At 41.5% G+C, this 22,340-nt stretch overlaps 1 protein-coding gene across 1 annotated transcript in view; it reads left to right on the top strand.

Annotated features, from left to right (window-relative positions):
• LOC126474185 (receptor-type guanylate cyclase gcy-19) overlaps positions 1-22,340 on the top strand; it is a 438,242-nt gene that overhangs the window by 243,369 nt on the left and 172,533 nt on the right. Inside the window, exon 5 of the mRNA XM_050101647.1 lies at positions 13,144-13,383. Coding sequence (XP_049957604.1) covers positions 13,144-13,383 — 240 coding nt within the window. The remainder of the gene's footprint in view (positions 1-13,143; positions 13,384-22,340) is intronic.

The raw sequence follows: 22,340 nt of genomic DNA, 5'->3' as shown, positions 1-22,340 counted from the left end.
ATCAGTACCATCCATATTCAGACTATGCACTTGTGTCTGAGAGATGGAGAGAATGGATGTATTTATAATGTATATTGTAAAGCATAGTAGCATGAACTGTTTGTCATAGGTGTGTATACGTGTACTTATACGTGTGTATACTGCATACTATGTACATGTATGTGTGATTATGGTTTTTTCTTCACCTGCTGCTGGTCATACAACTTCGTCTCTCAATTTCCCATATATTATACACTGAAGCGCCAAAGAAACTGGTATAGGCATGCATATTCAAATGCTGGTATATGGAAACAGGCAGAATACGGCGCTGCGGTCGGCAACGCCTGTATAAGACAACAAGTGTCTGGCGCAGTTGTTAGATAGGTTACTGCGGCTACAACGGCAGGTTATCAAGCTTTAAGTGAGTTTGAACATGGTATTATAGTCGTCGCAAGAGCGATGGGACACAGCATCTCCTAGATAACGCTAAAGTGGGGATTTTCCCGTACGAGTACTTCACGAGTGCACTGTGGATATCAGGAATCCAGTAAAACATCAAATCTCCGGCATCTCTGCAGCCAGAAAAATATCCTGCAAGAACAGGACCAACGACGACTGAAGAGAATCATCGTTCAACGTGACAGAAGTGGCATCCTTCCGTAAATTACTACAGATTTCAATGCCTGGCCATCAACAAGTGTCAGTGTGTGTACCATTCAACACCATCGATATGGGTTTTCGGAGCCGAAGGCCCATTCGTGTACCTTTGATTGCTGCGCAACACAAGGCTTTACGCCTCGCCTGGGCCCGCCAACAGCGACAATGGACTATTATGACTGGTAACATGTTGCCTGGTCGGACAAGTCTCGTTTCAAATTGAATCGAGTGTACGGTTATGGAGACAGTCTCATGAATCCATGGACCCTACATGTCAGCAGGGGACTGTTCAAGCTGGTGGAGGCTCTGTAATGGTGTGGGGCGTGTACAGTTGGAGTGATGTGGGACCCCTGAGACGTCTAGACACGACTCTGGTAGGTGACACTGAAACGTCCCCTTTGAACAATTATACATGACTGTCCTTAACCTGACACACAATATTTTTTAGCGCAACGCAATCTGACTTTCAAAAATCCCTACAAAAGAATGGCCCTGACTAACATTAAACTATACCTTTCAGAAATCACTTACCTCACAAAAATCTTCATTACTCGAACTACTGCAATACAGCGAGCACCACTACTGCCAGCTAAATAAAAGATTCAAACTACGGAAGGCACTAACTACTGATAGGGATAGTTAGCAAATGAAAGATATTAATAGAGAACAAACAATGTATTTACCTTAATAGTCATAATATATATGTAGCAGTTCATGACAAATTACAAAACTCGGCCATCTCTCTCCCCACATCCACCACTGCTGGCGGCTCACCTCCAACTGCGCAATGCTACGCGTTGTTCACATCCAGCTGCCGCTGCCCAGCACTACAATGGCAGACAACAACGCAAACTAGACACAGACTGCACACAGCACAGCCAGTGATTTTTATACAGAGGTGGCGTTACCAATAAAAAAACCTAAACAGCCTACTTACATAGCCCCCATGCTACCCACAAAAAATTTTACAAATTGTTTTGGGCAGTGGCCAATAATGATTTGTTAAAAATTTTTTCACAATTACAATAACAAAGATATCAAATGCACACACTTATTGATACAATGTTGGTCAAAAGCTAAAATTTTCTCACAGTCTATAAAGACAGTCCTGATTCATCACAGTAAAATTACAGTGTTTTTCTTTTTTTTTCAAAGTCTGAACAGTAAAAGAGAATGCACACAGAAGTAGTGGATTTCCATGCAGTCTTGAAGAAGTAGTGTTGTCCTTCCAAAGGAAAGACAGTGCTGACTCTTGACATGCAGACAGGTAATGGGCCACAACAGAGCAAACCCACAGCAGAGTCAAGTCCAAGTTTTGAAGAATATTGGTAGGTAGGTCATCACAGAGCAGACCCACTGTAGTCCTTGTAGAGATGGCTAGCAGCCATCCGTTGCGACTGTGCAGGTGCACAATCACCATCGAAGATTCTTGCGGAGAATATAGCAAGTCCATAACCACCACTTGTGCACTCACAAAGTTTTTGAAATTGTCCTTAGAACCAGCAATACTGTTATCCAGTCCCTTGCTGAATTAGTAACACATGTGCAAACACTAATAATCCCAACTTCTTACATATTGTGCATTACTATGACCAACAGAAATGTGTGCAGTGAAATGAATGCTTACAAGTTACTTAATTTGATGAACTGGTGTCAATTACAATATTATAACATGAGAATACAATTACAAAGGTACAAAATACATCATTAAAAAACATAACAATACAGATAACATTTGTAGTAACACAGGCTTTACAAAAGAATAGAAATAACATATACATCAGTGTTACAGGAATTATGACATGAGTACATACATAAAAGATCAGAATAACTTTTGAAACATCAACTTTACACATGAGCATTAAAACAAAACAGAAGAAACAATGTCTAAACAACTTTACAAAGAAAATAACATAGTATTTGAAAAATTCTACAACATATCTCTTATCAGATAAACGTATAAGGACAGGAAGAACGTAAATACACAAGGGTACACAAACACATAGTGGGGTAACACAAGGAAAGGACAGGGTTTGTTTTACTGCAGCATTTTGCAAACAAAACTTTCTCTACTTCTCGGAGATCTCCCTTCATTCTTCATTATTTCCAAAAAGTCCTATCTATACCTGCTTTCTGTACTTTTCTCGTATAACCTCTCAGTGCATTTCTTCAAATTCATCGCAACTCATTCTCTTCTATAGTCTACCCCCTCTTAAGCTAACTTAAATCTACTGAGCTCAGATGCTAAACTAAGGGACGAGGCAATGCAGCAGCATGAAACAATTAATACAAACAGCAATGATAAAAAATACAAATGCCAAAGCAAGCAGCATAAATTAGCAAAGCAATTGCAATATTACAACTAATATAAGGCAATGTGCAGCAAACAAGAAAAATAAATCTGGCTTAGCAGAGTAACACAAATTAAAATTCAGTAGGACTATGCCTGGCAAACAGCAGCTTATATCTAAACATGACAAAGCTCAAGCAGAAAAAATATTACACTGAAAATGACCATGTCTAATACCTATGTCACATCTTAACACTAGAGTGATGCATCACGAGAACTTACAGTAGCAGATAAGTTACCAAATCGTAAAGAAATTATTTATGCAATTCCTGTGAAGGGAAATGTCTATTTATGTGCCCTCGTTTTCTTGGAAGTAGATCATTAATTTCTTATTGACTGGATCTGTAGGCATAAAATAACTATATTAGTACATATATTAAATTTTATTTTAACCAATGCTGCAGTGCAGCTAGAAACTAGATATTAAAAAAAATAGCCAAAGCAAGGCGTCAAACGTCATTCACTAGCCATATGGCATTTCATAATGCATAAACAATCTTTCAACTAACAAGACAATAGACATAAAATGTTTCTCATCATTTCCTTTCAGTAAATATCATAAATTAAGAGCTCCACAGTGTAATCATATGTTTCAAGTTCGAGCGTGTCGTATTTGCGATGCTTTCTACAAAGGAATGTCAATAGCGAGGCTAATGGCCTCTTTTTTCTTTTTTTTGCACCTAATGGCTTTCTTTTGTCAGACGTCTACCTCTCAGCTGAGCGCCCAAAACGCATTACCCCAAGGTCACTTACCTTTCTTGCTAAAATATTTACGGCACCAGTTTCCGCTACAGTGACAGTCTCATATAAAAATATTTCACAGGTCAAGAATTTGGGTTACAAATCTGTAGAAACAAAATCCTATAAATATAACAGCGTCCAAAAAATTTTCGCCAGCATTGTGATACATTCACGCATATACACACATTTCATAACTCTTAAAGTACGATTCTTGGTTTCCAACAACCTTTTTCACAAACCAGAGTCCCTAACCACTACTCATTATTCCTTACCTTATTCGTCGACACTTCTTCAATATTTCATCATTACAGATATGTAGCATAATCAAATAACTCATATAGCATCAGCTTACTGATCATAAACATACCGCAACAGCATAATACACATCGTCATCATAATAATAACATCATAACACCTCAGTCAAATCTCAAAAACGTCGTAGCTTTTTGCAATAACGTCAAAACCTAAAAAAAATTCTGTGCTCATTTCAAGAGTGTCATCTACCTCAAACGTACTTTAAAATCATGCTCCCTTACCAAATACGTCATTCAAACCTCTCATAGTATCACAATGGTTCCAGAAAAATATGAGCATTTCACAAAGTACAGACAAAATACAGTTTCATAAGTGTGAAGTTATCCAACTGTGTAATTGCGTAAACATGTGTCACTGATGTAGAAAAAAAAAGTTTGTTTCTCTGTTAAATAATCAGATAGCTATGTAATTTATGTGTTAGAGAAATATGGTACTGATGTGTAAAGTTGTATAAGCAAATACCATATTAGCTAGGGCTCCTTGTGCTTGCCAAACACATGGTACACAAAGTAGCCGTGCACCCCCTGAGGATTAATGTAATTATACCCTCAGGTATTACAGATTACAGTAATGGAATGAAATGTGTCACGGAAAACCTTTGTATCATTGTACTTCAAATATCTTTAAAAATAAATGATTTAAGTGCAAAATTAATCACTCAAATACGTGTCCTGTAGCGCTAAATGTGCGTCTTGCTGTAAGATAATCTCTGTGGAAAAGTCGTAGTTATTGTCCTCCGAAAGCTACGTTCTGCAGAAGTCAATGTACTTACCTCATAATAAACAAAAGTGAAATGCTTTGCGTATAGATATCTTAGTTATTACGCTTATTGTTGTGATGAAGAAATTACTGTGCTGTAACGTATTGTTGTGCTACGAAAAAGGCTGTCTCATTGCAGCTATACCACAAAAGTTACTACTAAAACATGTTTTACTTTCCAGAAGAATTCAGAAAACTGTGCAGATATAAAACAGAAACACTGCAAAAGCAACATTGTAAATTGTCACTCATTAGTAGCGTCGTGATAAAATCGTGTAGCTGTCACAGAAAGTACTTTAAATCCAGAATGTATTTTCAAGTAAACCAAAATGTTGCATTAAAATCTCATTAGCAGTACTGGTAAATGTTCAAAGTATGTAAGCCTTATAGTCGTTACGTAATCGTGCAACTAACAAGCAAGAATGTACAAATACAACACTGTGTCGTCTGTTCACTATAACAATGCATTCGTAATTTCTGTTTAAAAATGTTCCCTAGGTTCTAGACTGGATATTTAACTTCAAACATTGTTGTATGTTAACAGATTCTAAGTCTGACAAAGCATACTAGCAATGTAAAGTGAAAAGTTTTATGCCAAAGACTAAGTTAAAAAGCAGATTATCTTTCAATAAACGGTTTTACATGTGAAATGTGGTGTAAACCTTTACTCTTCCTAGTACGCAGAGTTTCAACTTCAACGCAATTATCATGTGGTATACGTCGGAAAGGAATGCTAAAATTTGCTCAAGGTTAGCGTCTATGTTATTTTTCCCTGAGCCAGCGGGCGCAGGTGGCTGCCTGCGGTGCGAGTCATTGTCTGTTTCTTTGTTGGCGCGCGTCGTTACTGGGATTAGGAGACCTAACTTCTACAAATTCACCTCCTCGAGAGGGCCCTGCTCTGTTTGAATCCCGCCAGTTCTGATGCAATTCAGGTCTGTCGTTACGGTCATATCGTCTGTCGTCATGTCGGTAGTTCCTGTAGTTTCTTTCTTGTCGGTTAAGTGGTGGAGAATTTCTCCCTGAATTATCACTGCACGGTGGACCGTTGCGTCTGAAGTTATTCTGTCTCCCGTGATAATAATAGTTCTGGTTGCCATATTGTCTGTTGCTATGACTGTCTCTGTCATAGTCATTACCGCGGAGAGGTGATCTTTCCCTGTAATTATTACTACTCTGCCAACGGTTGTCATACGGGTGGTGTCTTTTTTGGTCACGATTTGTGTTGTGAGAATAGCCTTGTCGTGTCCAGTTATTGTTTCTGTCGTCACGGAATTGTGACGGATGTGACCTGTAATTGTTGTGTCCCTGTTTTCGGGTTCCGCGATTGTCAGTGTCAATTTCTAATTCTTGTAAGAGTCCCTGAAAAGCCTCAATGTCTTCTTTGCAACGTCCTGCTAAAATAATATGTCGTAAATGTTCAGGTAATTTGATTAAGCAAATGCGGATGAGTTCTGAGGGGCTGTATGGGTTTGACAGGTACTGATTCTTGTGCAACATGTCTTAAAAATATTTCACAAGACTGGAGAATTCAGATTGTTCGAAATGTTTCATCATTATGATGCTATGTTTTACTCGGTCTTGTGTAGCTTGAGACCAATATGGTGAGAGGAAGGCATGATAAAATTCTCCTTCACTGCGACAATCGTGAATGACCGATCGCATTCTTACAGCTGGTTCATTCTCCAAGTAGCCACACATAAATTCTAATCTGTGTTCTAACGACCAGTTGGGAGGAAAACAATGAGAGAATTGATGCAGCCATGCTTGTGGATGAATGTCGTTGTCAGAATTCTTAAATGTTTTGAATTTGCGTGTAGTAATGAACAGCTTATAGTCAAAATCATCGTGTCGGCGAGTAGCATATCGGTCATTGTTACGTCGTGTCGGCGGTTCAATCTCAAAATTCGGTGCACCTTGCCAATTTCTTTCATAATTTCCGAAATGCCCTGTGTTATTATTTTGCGGCTTTTCCGTATTTCTAAGTCCCTCTTCCCGTGTTGGAGCGCGAGTGTCCTCTGAAATACGTAATTCTTGTATTACCTGCGTCAACCGATCTTGTACTTACCGGATTTCTCTTTTGTACTGCGTATTGATTTGATTTTGATTTTGTTTGAATTTTCTAATTTGTTCATACTCTTCTGTGTCAGTGAAGGCTACAGGTCTTGTGTCATTCAGATCATCATCTACCTTTGTAGATAAGTTAGTGACCTGATCCGAAAGTTCGGCTACTTTCTCCGATAGTGAACACATTTCCTCAGTGTGTTTTTCTGAACCAAGTTTCAGAGTGTCCATTTGTGTTGAAATCGAATCTACTGTGTCCTTCAAGTTTTCCTGAGTTTTTGCAAGTTGCGTAACCGAATCGGTAGATGCAACTGAGTCAAATTTAGCCCACAAGGTCTCATGATTTTCATGAACAATGGTTTGCAGTTCTTTTATGGCTGCTTCGTGATTCTGTAATGCATTTTCATGCCGCGAAAAAATAGGTTGAAAATGCTCACAAATTTGTGTTTCTACGTCATTACAGACTTTTTAACATTTCGATTCAATGTTTTGTAACTCAGTAGTTAAGTCTTCACGTGTTTGTTCAAGAGTTTGTTCCAATGAGTCTAACTTTTTAAGATTTTGTTCCACTGTGTCTAACTTTTTGAGATTTTGTTCCACTGTGTCTAACTGTTGCTGTGTTTGTCTCTGGTGTTGTTCCATTGTGTCTAACTGTTCCTGTGTTTGTCTCTGGTGTTGTTCCATTGTGTCTAACTTTTCTAGCTTTTGTCCCATTTGTTGCATTAATTGTAATAACAATGCACTGGTGTCTGAAACATGTTCCTCAGTGCTTTTCGGCAGTGAATTTGCACCGGCAACATTCACATTTTGACAAGTGGAAAATGTGTCTTGACTCATTTGAGAAAACGGTGAGAACCCGAAACCTGAGTCTACAGTATTTGCAATATTGTGTTCTGTCATTCCCGATTCCTGAGGCGAGCTGTTGCCGACCGATCGATCGATAATGCTTCCCTGTTCACTACCTGTTTCACTGTCTACACCATTATTTGACGCCCGCTCCACTTTTTTAGCGCAACGCAATCTGACTTTCAAAAATCCCTACAAATGAATGGCCCTGACTAACATTAAACTATACCTTTCAGAAATCACTTACCTCACAAAAATCTTCATTACTCGAACTACTGCAATACAGCGAGCACCACTACTGCCAGCTAAATAAAAGATTCAAACTACGGAAGGCACTAACTACTGATAGGGATAGTTAGCAAATGAAAGATATTAATAGAGAACAAACAATGTATTTACCTTAATAGTCATAATATATACGTAGCAGTTCATGACAAATTACAAAACTCCGCCATCTCTCTCCCCACATCCACCACTGCTGGCGGCTCACCTCCAACTGCGCAACGCGACGCGCTGTTCACATCCAGCTGCCGCTGCCCAACACTACAATGGCAGTTAACAATGCAGACTAGACACAGACTGCACACAGCACAGCCAGTGATTTTTATACAGAGGTGGCGTTACCAATAAAAAAACCTAAACAGCCTACTTACAACACGTACTTAAGCATCCTGTCCGATCACCTGCATCCTTTCATGTCCACTGTGCATTCTGACGCACTTGGGCAAATCCAGTAGGATAATGCGACATCCCGTACGTCCAGAATTGCTACAGTGTGGCTCCAGGGACACTCTTCTGAGTTTAAACACTTCCGCTGGCCACCAAACTCCCCAGAAATGAACGCTGCTAACATACCTGGATTGTCTTGCGACATGCTGTTCAGAAAAGATCTGCAGCTCCTCACACTCTTACGAATTTATGTATACTCCTGCAGGATTTATGGTGTCAATTCCCTCCAGCAGACATTAGTCGAGTCCAAGCCATGTTGTGCTGCGGCACTTCTACATGTTCACGGGAGTCCTACATTATACACTCCTGGAAATGGAAAAAAGAACACATTGACACCGGTGTGTCAGACCCACCATACTTGCTCCGGACACTGCGAGAGGGCTGTACAAGCAATGATCACACGCACGGCACAGCGGACACACCAGGAACCGCGGTGTTGGCCGTCGAATGGCGCTAGCTGCGCAACATTTGTGCACCGCCGCCGTCAGTGTCAGCCAGTTTGCCGTGGCATACGGAGCTCCATCGCAGTCTTTAACACTGGTAGCATGCCGCGACAGCGTGGACGTGAACCGTATGTGCAGTTGACGGACTTTGAGCGAGGGCGTATAGTGGGCATGCGGGAGGCCGGGTGGACGTACCGCGGAATTGCTCAACACGTGGGGCGTGAGGTCTCCACAGTACATCGATGTTGTCGCCAGTGGTCGGCGGAAGGTGCACGTGCCCGTCGACCTGGGACCGGACCGCAGCGACGCACGGATGCACGCCAAGACCGTAGGATCCTACGCAGTGCCGTAGGGGACCGCACCGCCACTTCCCAGCAAATTAGGGACACTGTTGCTCCTGGGGTATCGGCGAGGACCATTCGCAACCGTCTCCATGAAGCTGGGCTACGGTCCCGCACACCGTTAGGCCGTCTTCCGCTCACGCCCCAACATCGTGCAGCCCGCCTCCAGTGGTGTCGCGACAGGCGTGAATGGAGGGACGAATGGAGACGTATCGTCTTCAGCGATGAGAGTCGCTTCTGCCTTGGTGCCAATGATGGTCGTATGCGTGTTTGGCGCCGTGCAGGTGAGCGCCACAATCAGGACTGCATACGACCGAGGCACACAGGGCCAACACCCGGCATCATGGTGTGGGGAGCGATCTCCTACACTGGCCGTACACCACTGGTGATCGTCGAGGGGACACTGAATAGTGCACGGTACATCCAAACCGTCATCGAACCCATCGTTCTACCATTCCTAGACCGGCAAGGGAACTTGCTGTTCCAACAGGACAATGCACGTCCGCATGTATCCCGTGCCACCCAACGTGCTCTAGAAGGTGTAAGTCAGCTACCCTGGTCAGCAAGATCTCTGGATCTGTCCCCCACTGAGAATGTTTGGGACTGGATGAAGCGTCGTCTCACGCGGTCTGCACGTCCAGCACGAACGCTGGTCCAACTGAGGCGCCAGGTGGAAATGGCATGGCAAGCCGTTCCACAGGACTACATCCAGCATCTGTACGATCGTCTCCATGGGAGAATAGCAGCCTGCATTGCTGCGAAAGGTGGATATACACTGTACTAGTGCCGACATTGTGCATGCTCTGTTGCCTGTGTCTATGTGCCTGTGGTTCTGTCAGTGTGATCATGTGATGTATCTGACCCCAGGAATGTGTCAATAAAGTTTCCCCTTCCTGGGACAATGAATTCACGGTGTTCTTATTTCAATTTCCAGGAGTGTATTAAGCAGGTATACCAGTTTCTTTGGCTATTCAAAAAACGGTTCAAATGGTTCTGAGCACTATGGGACTTAACATCTGTGGTCATCAGTCCCCTAGAACTTAGAACTACTTAAACCTAACGACATCACACACATCCATGCCTGACGCAGGATTCGAACCTGCGACCGTAGCAGTCGCGCGGTTCCGGACTGAGCGCCTGAGCCGCTAGACCACCGCGGCCGGCGGCTATTCAGTGTATATACTGTATAGAAGAATGTAAATAACCAATGGGAAATGTAGTAATAACTCTCTAATGTAACTTTATTTTATTTAAGTTTTCTATTAAAGTAAAAAATAATTATATTACAAAGTAACTTTAGCAAAAAAGTGTTGTGGAAATTTATTCTTAGTAACCCAAAATTTTCTTATATACTACTCAATACAGTGTACAGACCTCAAATGAATGACAAAACGTACACAACTGGAATAATAAAAAGAATTGAGTGGAAACTCGATCCCTATAGGCTGTGGGGGACAATGACCTTGGCATGTGATGAAAACACCCATCTTTTTGTACTGGCCCCGTAGTTTGGTTACCTCGCCTCTTGCCCGGTTGGAGAAAGGAGGAGGGGGGCTTACCTTATCTTGAGAGAAACACAGCTATAGACTCACTGAGGTTCAACACTGCTTGATACACTAGTAGTGCACTTTAAGGTTTGTCTGTAAACGCCGTGCAAATTTTGAATGTCATTACATTCCTAGCCCAAATACACCCCTTTCAAAAGTACTATGGATTTTGTACGCACGTTTCATAGGCGTCTTAACAATTTGCATTCGATATCTGAAATGAACTGTGGTTAAAGTTCTGAAAAGATAAGTCTTTTTTGTGATAATGTTGCAGCTCATATGCCACTATTTTGTTCCTCTGTTACCGGAAAAGGAGGAGTTACGAATGCGGTTTTTCTGGGTTTTGTTCTGCATTCACCGAATCTCTGATTTAATAACGGTTGCTGTGGTGGCACTGCAAAATAGCTTCCTTGTACACCAGAGAAGAAACATCCAGAAAATTAGTTTTATGAATTTCGATTTGTATATGCAGCAACTTCGTTTCATCACATTTCGTTACCAAAAAAAGGAAAGTGAACCCGGTGGAGATACGTGTAATAGCAAAGTTTCCGTCTTAGTGCAAAATGTAAGCAACATTCTCATACAAGTGTCAAGTGACTATTTCCGTTTGACACTGACAACATGTGCAGACACCGTTCTCACTCCATAGACATTTTTACTCCATGAGACTAAAATATATGATTTTCTTATAATGATATGCAACGTTTCGGTACACAAGTGTTCCGTCTTTACAAAACAATTAAGATATACAACATCACAGAGAATTCCTTCGTAAAAATCAAAGAATTAAATCCGCAAATAAGTAAACGAGCTAACTACATGTCTATAGCGTTACAAAATTTCCGTTAAATCCGAATTAGCACGTCACAATTACAGAAGCCTATCAAGCAGATACATCCATCGTTTGTCTTTAAAGTCGTAGAGCATAAGACACCATAAAGAGATACTGATGTAAAACCTAGTGAGATATGGCGAACACTTATACTTCTTAAGCAACAAAATTTAAACTAAATCAAACGACACTTACGGACAGAACAATGGTTAAAATTGAGAAATTAGCAAATTAGTTCGAATATTATGTAATACCAGTTTCAATAGCGTTAAATTATGACGTTTTAGTGACCACTCACTATCAGGGTGTTACGTTGTTGTTCATTTTGGAATTTCAATTTCGGCTAGTTTCATAAGAACGTAATAGTTCTCTCCACACCTCGAGAAGTGCAAATTATTTCATGACGACAAAGTTTGGGATAATTATGGTTCAAAGACGGAACCTCGCGCTGATGTAGATCAGTTGGATTTCCAGTCGTCGCCAGAAAAGGAGACACAATGACTCCTTTAAAAATATTTGCTGCCTCAAATTACTGTAACATCTAACAAGTCGACTAACCTAAGTGTGACTTATTTTTAGACTGAAATATAACAAATATATTTGACCTCATAAAGTAATATGAATGCTAAGCAATAAGACAGCAGCAGTACTCTTGTATTTCATAATGTTCGTTCCTTGTTCACGAATATACATATAGTCACAGCTACTATGTTTGTTGTTCAAATGGTTCAAATGGCTCTGAGCACTATGGGACTTAACATATGTTTGTTGTTACTGTTGTCGTTGTTATTTCGCCAGACTGGTGGAGGCTGAAATGCCAGAAGTGATATGTGCTTCCGGTTTTCGGTCAAATAGTTTTAAGTATATAAACCAACTAGATGTTAAATAAATAATAAGTAAAGTACATATCTATTGAATTAATTCTCTCATTATTTGTGGTAATGGTGGTTCTACCACTATAAGGAAGTAGGGTTAGATGAGGTACGGAATCTGCTAATTTTGAGTATGAAATGTGCACTAGGTGTTGGGTGAATATGACGTGACATGTGTTGCGAATATTATGTGAGACAGTCTTTTGGAAAGGAAGCAGGTGGTACTATCAGGAGAGGACACGGACGTAAGCTCCTGGAAGTGAAAGGTCACGAGTCGGAAAAGAGGAGCCCTGGGCGGGAAAAAGATGATTCTGTTACATTAGTGGGCGACTTTCACGGTCAAGTTGGTGCAGGTGATTTACGTATTGTTGGAAAAGGGTATGGAGAGTGTATGTGTAAGGCTGAGGAAATCTGCTGGTATAAACGTGGTTGAGCACTGAAACTGGAAGTCATGGGTGAAACCGCTGGGTGGCGGGTCTCAGAACGCCAGTAACTATTGGACATATGTGAATAGAAGGAAGAAATTTATAGTTTGATACAGTACCAAAATTTAAATGTGGGAGGGTAGGCGGATGCGGAAAGTGAGACGAAGTGCATTGCGCTCCAATATTTCATTATTGACCCTTCACTTGTACCGAGTCACATATTTTGGTGCTTGATTGTTCTTGTAGGTATCTGATAGCATTCAAGAACCTGCTGCGCAGCATAGAGAACATGGGCATCGCCATGGTGTACGGTATTAACTACTACGGCCGTGGGCCGCTGGTCGGCAACAACTACATCGAGTACGTGCGGCACGAGGCGATCGGCAACGACCTGCTGCACTCTTCCTTCAACTACGTGCCTTCCATAGGCAAAAAGTACGACCAGCTCACCGCCCAAATGGAGGACTACAGCGGTATTCAAAAGAGGTCAGTACAACTGCCTTTTATAGCACCACTAGCTGAGTATCTGGCATTGTCCAGTATGTATTTACTCCAATCTTCTATCATTCCATCTCCTCCTTCTCCTCTTCCTGTCCATCTCCTCCTTCTCCTCTTCTCGGTCCACATCCTCCACTCCCTCTTTCTGTCCATGTCCATATCCTCCTACCCTTAGCTCTGTCCATCTACCCCGACCCCTCTCCAACCATCTCCTCCTATGTCCATCTGTTCCCACTACTTCTGTCCACCTCCTTCACTCCCCCTGTAATCACATCACCTCTGCCCTCTCTCTGTCCATTCGCTTCTCCCGCTCTGTCCATCTGCTCCTTCTCCCTCTGCCCATCTCCTCCTCTGCCCCTCTAATCACATCTTCACTCCCCCCCTTGTCCAACTCCTTCTTCCCCCTCTCTCTGTACATCTCCTCATCCTCTCTCCTTGTCCATCTTCTTCTCTGTCCACTGCCTCCTCTTCACTTTCACTGTCTATACCTGTCTCAACCCCTCTCTCTCAATTTCCTTCCCCCCTTCGTTCTCCCCATATCTTCCACTTCCTTTTCTTGATTCATCACCTCCTCTTTCCTTATACTCTGTCCATCTCCTTCTCCTTTTCACTCTCTCTGTACATTTCACCCCTTCCCTCTCTCGGTCCATCGTCCTCCCACCTACCTGCGTCCATATTCTCCTTCCCCCTCTCTGTATGTCTATCTCCTTCTACCCAACTTCTCTCTCCACATTATCATCCCTGACACAGTAGGAGGTTAGTGGTTCTTCCTGCCACAGTATTTCTTTCCAGATGGTGAATAATATATGTACCAAATTTAGTTGAAATCTTTCCAGGGCCGTAAAATAAGTTTTTCTCATGGCTTTGTCCGCATACGGACAAGTCAAAATATTTAAATATATTTAACATTTCGCACGTATTTGTACACATATTTCAACCGCATTTCTAGCGAATTTCGGTCGTATCTTCTGATGCATGTGTCATACAATAGTATAATTTTGTCTCCATACTTCACATGTCAAATATATTTTACATGTATTTAACGTATTTCACACATATTTGTATATGTATTTCAACCGTATCTCTAGCGAATTTCGTTTGTATCTCCTGAAATAATTGTCATACAGTAATATAATTTTGGAAGTACATCCAGTGGTTCATGTGGCTACTATCGCCGAAATATGTTGTGAGTAGAGTGAACAGTAAAGAAGTAATAAATTGTACGTGATGCATGATACGGCCGTTTTCACGCATCTCAGTAGTTGACGTCGTATCTCCTGAATTATGTGTCATACAATGGTATATTTTTGTAGATACATTTGGCGTCATACGTGAATACCATCAACGAAATGCGTTGCAAATAGAGTAAGTAGTAAAGTCATAATAAATTAAAACGTCGTGCATGATGTGGCAGTTTTTCATGCATCTCAGTATTTATGACGTCATAGGTCCTGAAGTATGAGTCATACAACGATATAATTTTGCTGGTGGATTCTGTGGTATACGTGAATATTGTCTGCAAAATTTGCTGCGCATACAGTCAGTAGTAAGGAAGTAATAAATTAAAAGTCATGCTTCATGTGGCGGTTTTACAACATGAACAACGAAAATGTAGTAAGCGATAAACATTTTTCCTTTCACCATTTTGTGGCGGTTCTCAGCGAGAAAAAATTTCGTAAAGGTTAAACATTAAGTTTTTTGCAAGTCACTATGTGCTCTCATTCCCTAATGTTAGACGAATAAAAAGTATGAATTTGCACGCGTCGTGGGCTACACTGTTGTATAACCCCCCTCCCCTATTGATAGGTAGGTTTGTTCTACTCCCACAACGAAATTTTCCAGACAGTAAGTGACATGTGTACCAAAAAGTTTGGTTGAAATTGGTCTAGAGATTTAGGAGGAGATGTGGAACATACATACATTTTTAGATTTACTACAAAACCGAGCGCCTCTTTCTGACAGTGTAGCTACACGGTCCAGTCTCATTATTGTGGCCACCTGTCAAAAGTCTGAATAACCACCTTTCGCAGCGTGGATTGCTGCGAGATGTGCAGGAAAAGAGTCAATGAGATTCGGGAAGATATTGTCAGGGATTTTGATCCATGCCGACTCCTGTTCTGTGGCCAGCTGCGCTAGGTTCCTCGGTTGAGGATCCATGGCGCAAACCACCTGATCGAGATGATACCGTAGATTCTCGATTGGTTTCAAATTCGGGGAGTTTGGTGATTATGGGAGCACGATAAACCCATCCTGGTGCTCTTCGAACCTCGCACATACACTGTGAGCTGTGTTACACGTTGCGTTATGCCAGACCATAACCCTCCCTCCTCTGGCCTGCTCTTACTTTCAGACCGTTCACCTCGTTCTTGCCAATGCCCATCTGTTCAGTGGAGCATAAAAAGTGATTCATCCTACAAGGCCGCCTGTCAACACCCAGTGGACATCCGGCCGCGGTACTGGCGTGAAAATTCCAGCCAGCATGGGTGCATGAACAAGGCGCTTGCTACAGAGACCCACATGCAGCATTGTTCGCTGAACGGTTGGTGAGGATACACTTTTGGTAGCCCCTAGGATCATCTGGGCCGTCAGTTTCTCAAAAGTTGCACATCTTTTCGCCCATACACATCTCCGCAGCCATCGTTCACCCCTGTCATCTATGGACCGTGGTGCCCAACAATTGCATCGGCACCAGGTTTGGTAGCGCCATTTCGTCATGCATGGTATACTTTAAGCACGGCAGCATGCGAACAGATTACAAACTTAGCCGTTTCAGAAATGCTTCCACCCTCGGCCCAAAAGTCAGAGCTAATGACCTCTTGGGTGTCAAATAAATCACTCTGTTTCCACATTAGGTTAACAGCTCTGCACTGTTGTCCGTGTCCGCTCGACACTTTGCTAGTGCCGCCACCTGCCATCTGTGAGTGATTATTGCACGTTGACGTCAAACAAAGACGACGGTCACATTAATGTCACTTGACAGTATATATGGCACTTTTTGAAAAAGTGAAAAATGAAGCACTATACCAGACCTGTGTCAGTATGGTTCACACTTATGGAAAACATTCCAAGTGCTCTATGGAAGTAATACGTAACTGGAAAACTTTTGTGGCCATATATCTATATATGAGAATAGTCTGGCATGAAGAAATTAAGAAAGGTTCGGAGAATGCAACACATCATGCAAATATCTGAAATGAGCGACACTCACATAAACTAGAGCGTAGAGAACATTTACTTCACATACCACCCCCATGAACCATGGACCTTGCCGTTGGTGGGGAGGCTTGCGTGCCTCAGCGATACACATAGCCGTACCATAGGTGCAACCACAACGGGGGGTATCTGTTGAGAAGCCAGACAAACGTGTGGTTCCTGAAGAGGGGCAGCAGCCTTTTCAGAAGTTTTATGGGCAACAGTCTGGATGATTGACTTATCTGGCCTTGTAACACCATCCAAAACGGCCTTGCTGTGCTGGAACTACGAACGGCTGAAAGCAAGGGGAAACTACAGTCGTAATTTTTCCCGAGGGCGTGCAGCTTTACTGTATGATTAAATGATGATGGCGTCCTCTTGGGTAAAATATTCCGAAGGTAAAATATCCCTCATTCGGTTCTCCGGGCGGGGACCACTCAGGAGGACATTGTTATCAAGAGAAAGAAAACGTTCTAAGGGTCGGAGCGAGTAGTGTCAGATCCCTTAATGGGGCAGGTAGGTTAGAAGTTTTCAAAAGGGAAATGGATATGTTAAAGTTAGATGTAGTGGGAACTAGTGAAGTTAGGTGGTTGGAAGAACAAGACATCTGGTCAGGTGAATATAGGGTTATAAATACAAAATCAAATAGGAGTAATGCAGGAATAGGTTTAATAATGAATAAAACAATAGGAGTGAGGATAAGCTACTACAAACAGCATTGTGAACACATTTTATGGCAAAGATAGACACGAAGCCCACGCCTACCACAATAGTACAAGTTTATATACCAACTAACTCCGCAGATGACGATGAGATTGATAAAATGTATGATGAAGTAAAAGAAACTATTCAGATAGTGTAGGGAAACGAAAATTTAATAGTCATGGGTGACTGGAATTCGATAGTAGGAAAAGTAAGAGAAGGAAAGGTAGTAGGTGAATCTGGAACCGGGGAATGAAAGAGGAAGCCGCCTGGTAGAATTTTGCACAGAGCATAACTTAATCATAGCTAACACTTCGTTCAACAGTCATGAAAGAAGCTTGTATACATGGAAGAAACCTGGAGATACTGGAAGGTTTCAAATAGATTATGGAATGGTAAGAAAGAGATTTAGAAACCAGGTTTTAAAGTGTAAGATATTTCCAGGGCCAGATGTGGACTCTGACGACAATCTACTGGTTACGAACTGCAGATTAAAACTGAAGAAACTGCAAAAAGGTGGGAATTTAAGGAGATGGGACCTGGATAAACTGACAGACCAGAGGTTCTAGAGAGTTTCAGCGAGAGCATTAGGGAACGTTTGACAAGAATGGGGAAAGAAATACAGTAGAAGAAGAATGGGTAGCTTTGAGAGACGAAATAGTGAAGGTAGCAGAGGATCAAGTAGGTAAAAAGACGAGGGTTAACAGAAATCCTTGGGTAACAAAAGAGATATTGAATTAAACTGATGAAAGAAGAAAATATAAAAATGAAGTAAATGAAGTGGGCAAAAAGAAATACAAAAGTCTCAAAAATGAGATCGACAGGAAGTGCAAAATGGCTAAGCAGGAATGGCTTGAGGACAAATGTAAGGATGTAGAGGTGTATATCATTAGGGGTAAGACAGATACTGCCTACAGGGAAATTAAAGAGACCTTTGGAGATGAGAGAACCACTTGCATGAATATCAAGAGCTCAGATGGAAACCCAGTTCCAAGCAAAGAAAGTAAAGCAGAAAGGTGGAAGGACTATATAGAGGGTATATACAAGGGCGATGTTCTGGAGGACAATATTATGCAAATGAAGGAGGATGTAGATGAAGATGAAATGGGAGATATGATACTGCGTGAGGAGTTTGACAGAACACCGAAAGACCTAAGTCGAAACAAGGCCCTGGGAGTAGACAACATTCCATTAGAAATACTGATAGCCTTGGGAGAGCCAGCCCTGACAAAACTCTACCATCTGGTGAGCAAGATGTATGAGACAGGCGAAATACCCTCAGACTTCAAAAATAATATAATAATTCCAATCCCAAAGAAAGCAGGTGTTGACAGATGTGAAAATTATCGATCTGTCAGTTTAATAAGGCACGGCTGCAAAATACTAACATGAATTCTTTACAGACGAATGGAAAAACTGGTAGAAGCCGACTTCGGGGACGATCAGTTTGGATTCCGTGGAAATATTGGAACACCTGAGGCAATACTGACCCTACGACTTATCTTAGAAAATAGATTAGGAAAGGCAAACGTAAGTTTCTAGCATTTGTAGACTTAGAGAAAGCTTTTGACAATGTTGATTGAAATAATCTCTTTCAAATTCTGAAGGTGGCAGAGGTAGAATACAGGGAGCGAAAGGCTATTTACAATTTGTACAGAAACCAGATAGCAAGTTATAAGAGTCGAGAGGCATGAAAGGGAAGTAGTGTTTGGGAAGGGAGTGAGACAGGGTTTGTAGCCTATCCCCAATGTTATTCAATCTGTATAATGAGCAAGCAGTAAAGGAGACAAAAGAAAAATTCGGAGTAGGAATTAAAATCCATGTAGAAGAAATAAAAGCTTTGAGGTTCGCGGATAACATTGTATATTTGTATATCTGTCAGAGAAAGCAAAGGACCTGGAAGAGCAGCTGAACGGAATGGACAGTGTCATGAAAGGAGGATATAAGATGTTGTTGTTGTGGTCTTCAGTCCTGAGGTTGGTTTGATGCAGCTCTCCATGCCACTCTATCCTGTGCAAGCTTCTTCATCTCCCAGTACCTACAGCAACCTACGTCCTTCTGAATCTGTTTAGTGTATTCATCTCTTGTCCTCCCTCTGCCATTTTCACCCTCCACGCTGCCCTCCAATACTAAATTGGTGATCCCTTGATGCCTCAGAACATGTCCTACCAACCGATCCCTTCTTCTAGTCAAGTTGTGCCACAAATTTCTCTTCTCCCCAATCCTATTCAATACCTCCTCATTAGTTATATGATCTACCCATCTAATCTTCAGCATTCTTCTGTAGCACCACATTTCGAAAGCTTGTATTCTCTTCATCTCCAAACTAGTTATCGTCCATGCTTCACTTCCATACATGGCTACGCTCCATACAAATACTTTCAGGAACGACTTCCTGACACTTAAATCTATACTCAATGTTAACAAATTTCTCTTCTTCAAAAACGCTTTCCTTGCCATTGCCGGTCTACATTTTATATCCTCTCTACTTCGACCATCATCAGTTATTTTGCTCCCCAAATAGCAAAACTCCTTTACTACTTTAACTGTCTCATTTCCTAATATAATTCCCTCAGCATCACCCGGTTTAATTCGACTACATTCCGTTATCCTCGTCTGCTTTTGTTGATGTTCATCTTATATCCTCCTTTCAAGACACTGTCCATTCCGTTCAACTGCTCTTCCAAGTCCTTTGCTGTCTCTGACTGAATTACGATGTCATCGGCGAACCTCAAAGTTTTTATTTCTTCTCCGTGGATTTTAATACCTACTCCGAATTTTTCTTTTGTTTCGTTCACTGCTTGCTCAATATACAGATTGAATAACATCGGGGAGAGGCTACAACCCTGTCTCACTCCCTTCCCAACCACTGCTTCCCTTTCATACCCCTTGACTCTTATAGCTGCCATCTGGTTTCTGTACAAATTGTAAATAGCCTTTCGCTCCCTGTATTTTACCCCTGCCACCTTCAGAATTTGCAAGATTATTCCAGTCAACATTGGCAAAAGCTCTCTCTAAGTCTATAAATGCTAGAAACATAGGTTTGCCTTTCCATAATGTATTTTCTAAGATAAGTTTTAGGGTCAGTATTGCCTCAGGTGTTCCAATATTTCTACGGAATCCAAACTGATCTTCACCGAGGTCGGCTTCTACCAGTTTTTCCTTTCGTCTGTAATGAATTCACGTTAGTATTTTGCATCCGTGATTTATGAAACTGATAGTTCGGTAATTTTCACTTCTGTCAACACCTGCTTTCTTTGGGATTGGAATTATTATATTATTTTTGAAGTCTGAGGGTATTTCGCCTGTCTCATACATCTTGCTTACCAGAAGGTAAAGTTTTGTCAGGGCTGGCTCTCCCAAGGCTATCAGTATTTCTAATGGAATGTTGTCTACTCCTGGGGCCTTGTTGCGACTCAGGTCTTTCAGTGCTCTGTCAAACTCTTCACGCAGTACCATATTTCCCATTTCATCTTCATCTACATCCTCTTCCATTTCCATAATATTGTCCTCAAGTACATTGCCCTTGTATAGACCCTCTATATACTCCTTCCACCTTTCTGCTTTACCTTCTTTGCTTAGAACTGGGTTTCCATCTGAGCTCTTGATATTCATACAATTGGTACTCTTTTTTCCAAAGGTCTCTTTAATTTTCCTGTAGGCAGTATCTATCCTGCCCCTGGTGAGATAAACCACAACATCCTTACATTTGTCCTCTAGCCATCCCTGCTTAGCCATTTCGCACTTTCTGTCGATCTCATTTTTGAGACGTTTGTATTCCTTTTTGCCTGCTTCATTTACTGCATTTTTATATTTTCTCCTTTCATCAATTACATTCAATATTTCTTCTGTTACCCAAGGAGTTCTACTAGCCCTCGTCTTTTTACCTACTTGATCCTCTGCTACCTTCACTACTTCATCCCTCAAAGCTACCCATTCTTCTTCTACTGTATTTCCTTCCCCCATTCCTGTCAATTGTTCCCTTATGCTCTCCCTGAAACTCTCTAAAATCTCTGGCTCTGTCAGTTTATCCAGGTCCCATCTCCTTAAATTCCCACCTTTTTCAGTTTCTTCAGTTTTAATGTACAGTTCATAACCAATAGATTGTGGTCACAGTCCACATCTGCTCCTGGAAATATCTTACAATTTAAAACCTGGTTTCTAAATCTCTGTCTTACCATTACATAATCTATCTGAAACCTTCCAGTATCTCCAGGTTTCTTCCATGTATACAACCTTCTTTCATGATTGTTGAAGCAAGTGTTACCTATGATTAAGTTATGCTCTGTGCAAAATTATACCAGGCGGCTTCCTCTTTCATTTCTTAGCCCCAATCCATATTCACCTACTACGTTTCATTCTCTCCCTTTTCCTACTAGCAAATTCCAGTCACCCATGACTATTAATTTTTCGTCTCCCTTCACTATCTGAATAACTTCTTTTATTTCATCATAAATTTCTTCAAATTCTTCGTCATCTGCAGAGCTAGTTGGCATATAAACTTGTACTACTGTAGTACGCGTAGGCTTCGTGTGTATCTTGGCCACAATAATGCGTTCGCTATGCTGTTTGTAGTAGCTTACCCGCACTCCTATTTTTGTATTCATTATTAAACCTACTCCTGCATTACCCCAATTTTATTTTGTATTTTTGACCCTGTATTCGCCTGACCAAAAGTCTTGTTTCTCCTGCCAGCGAACTTCACTAATTCCTACTATATCTAACCTATCCATTTCCCTTTTGAAATTTTCTAACCTACCTGCTCGATTAAGAGATCTGACATTCCACACTCCGATCCGTAGAACGCCAGTTTTCTTTCTCCTGATAACGATGCGCTCCTGAGTAGTCCCTGCCCGGAGATCCGAATGGGGGATTATTTTACCTCTGGAATATTTTACCCAAGAGGACGCCATCATCATTTAACCATACAGTAAAGCTGCATGCCCTCGGGAAAAATTATGGCTTTAGTTTCCCCTTGCTTTCAGCCGTTCGCAGTACCAGCACAGCAAGGCCGTTTTGGTTAGTGTTACAAGGCCAGATCAGTCAATCAT

Source organism: Schistocerca serialis, chromosome 4, assembly GCF_023864345.2.
Source record: "Schistocerca serialis cubense isolate TAMUIC-IGC-003099 chromosome 4, iqSchSeri2.2, whole genome shotgun sequence".
NCBI classification, from domain to species: Eukaryota; Metazoa; Arthropoda; class Insecta; order Orthoptera; family Acrididae; genus Schistocerca; species Schistocerca serialis.
The sequence above is the reverse complement of the archived record's forward strand: the minus strand, read 5'-3'. Positions and strand labels throughout refer to the sequence as shown.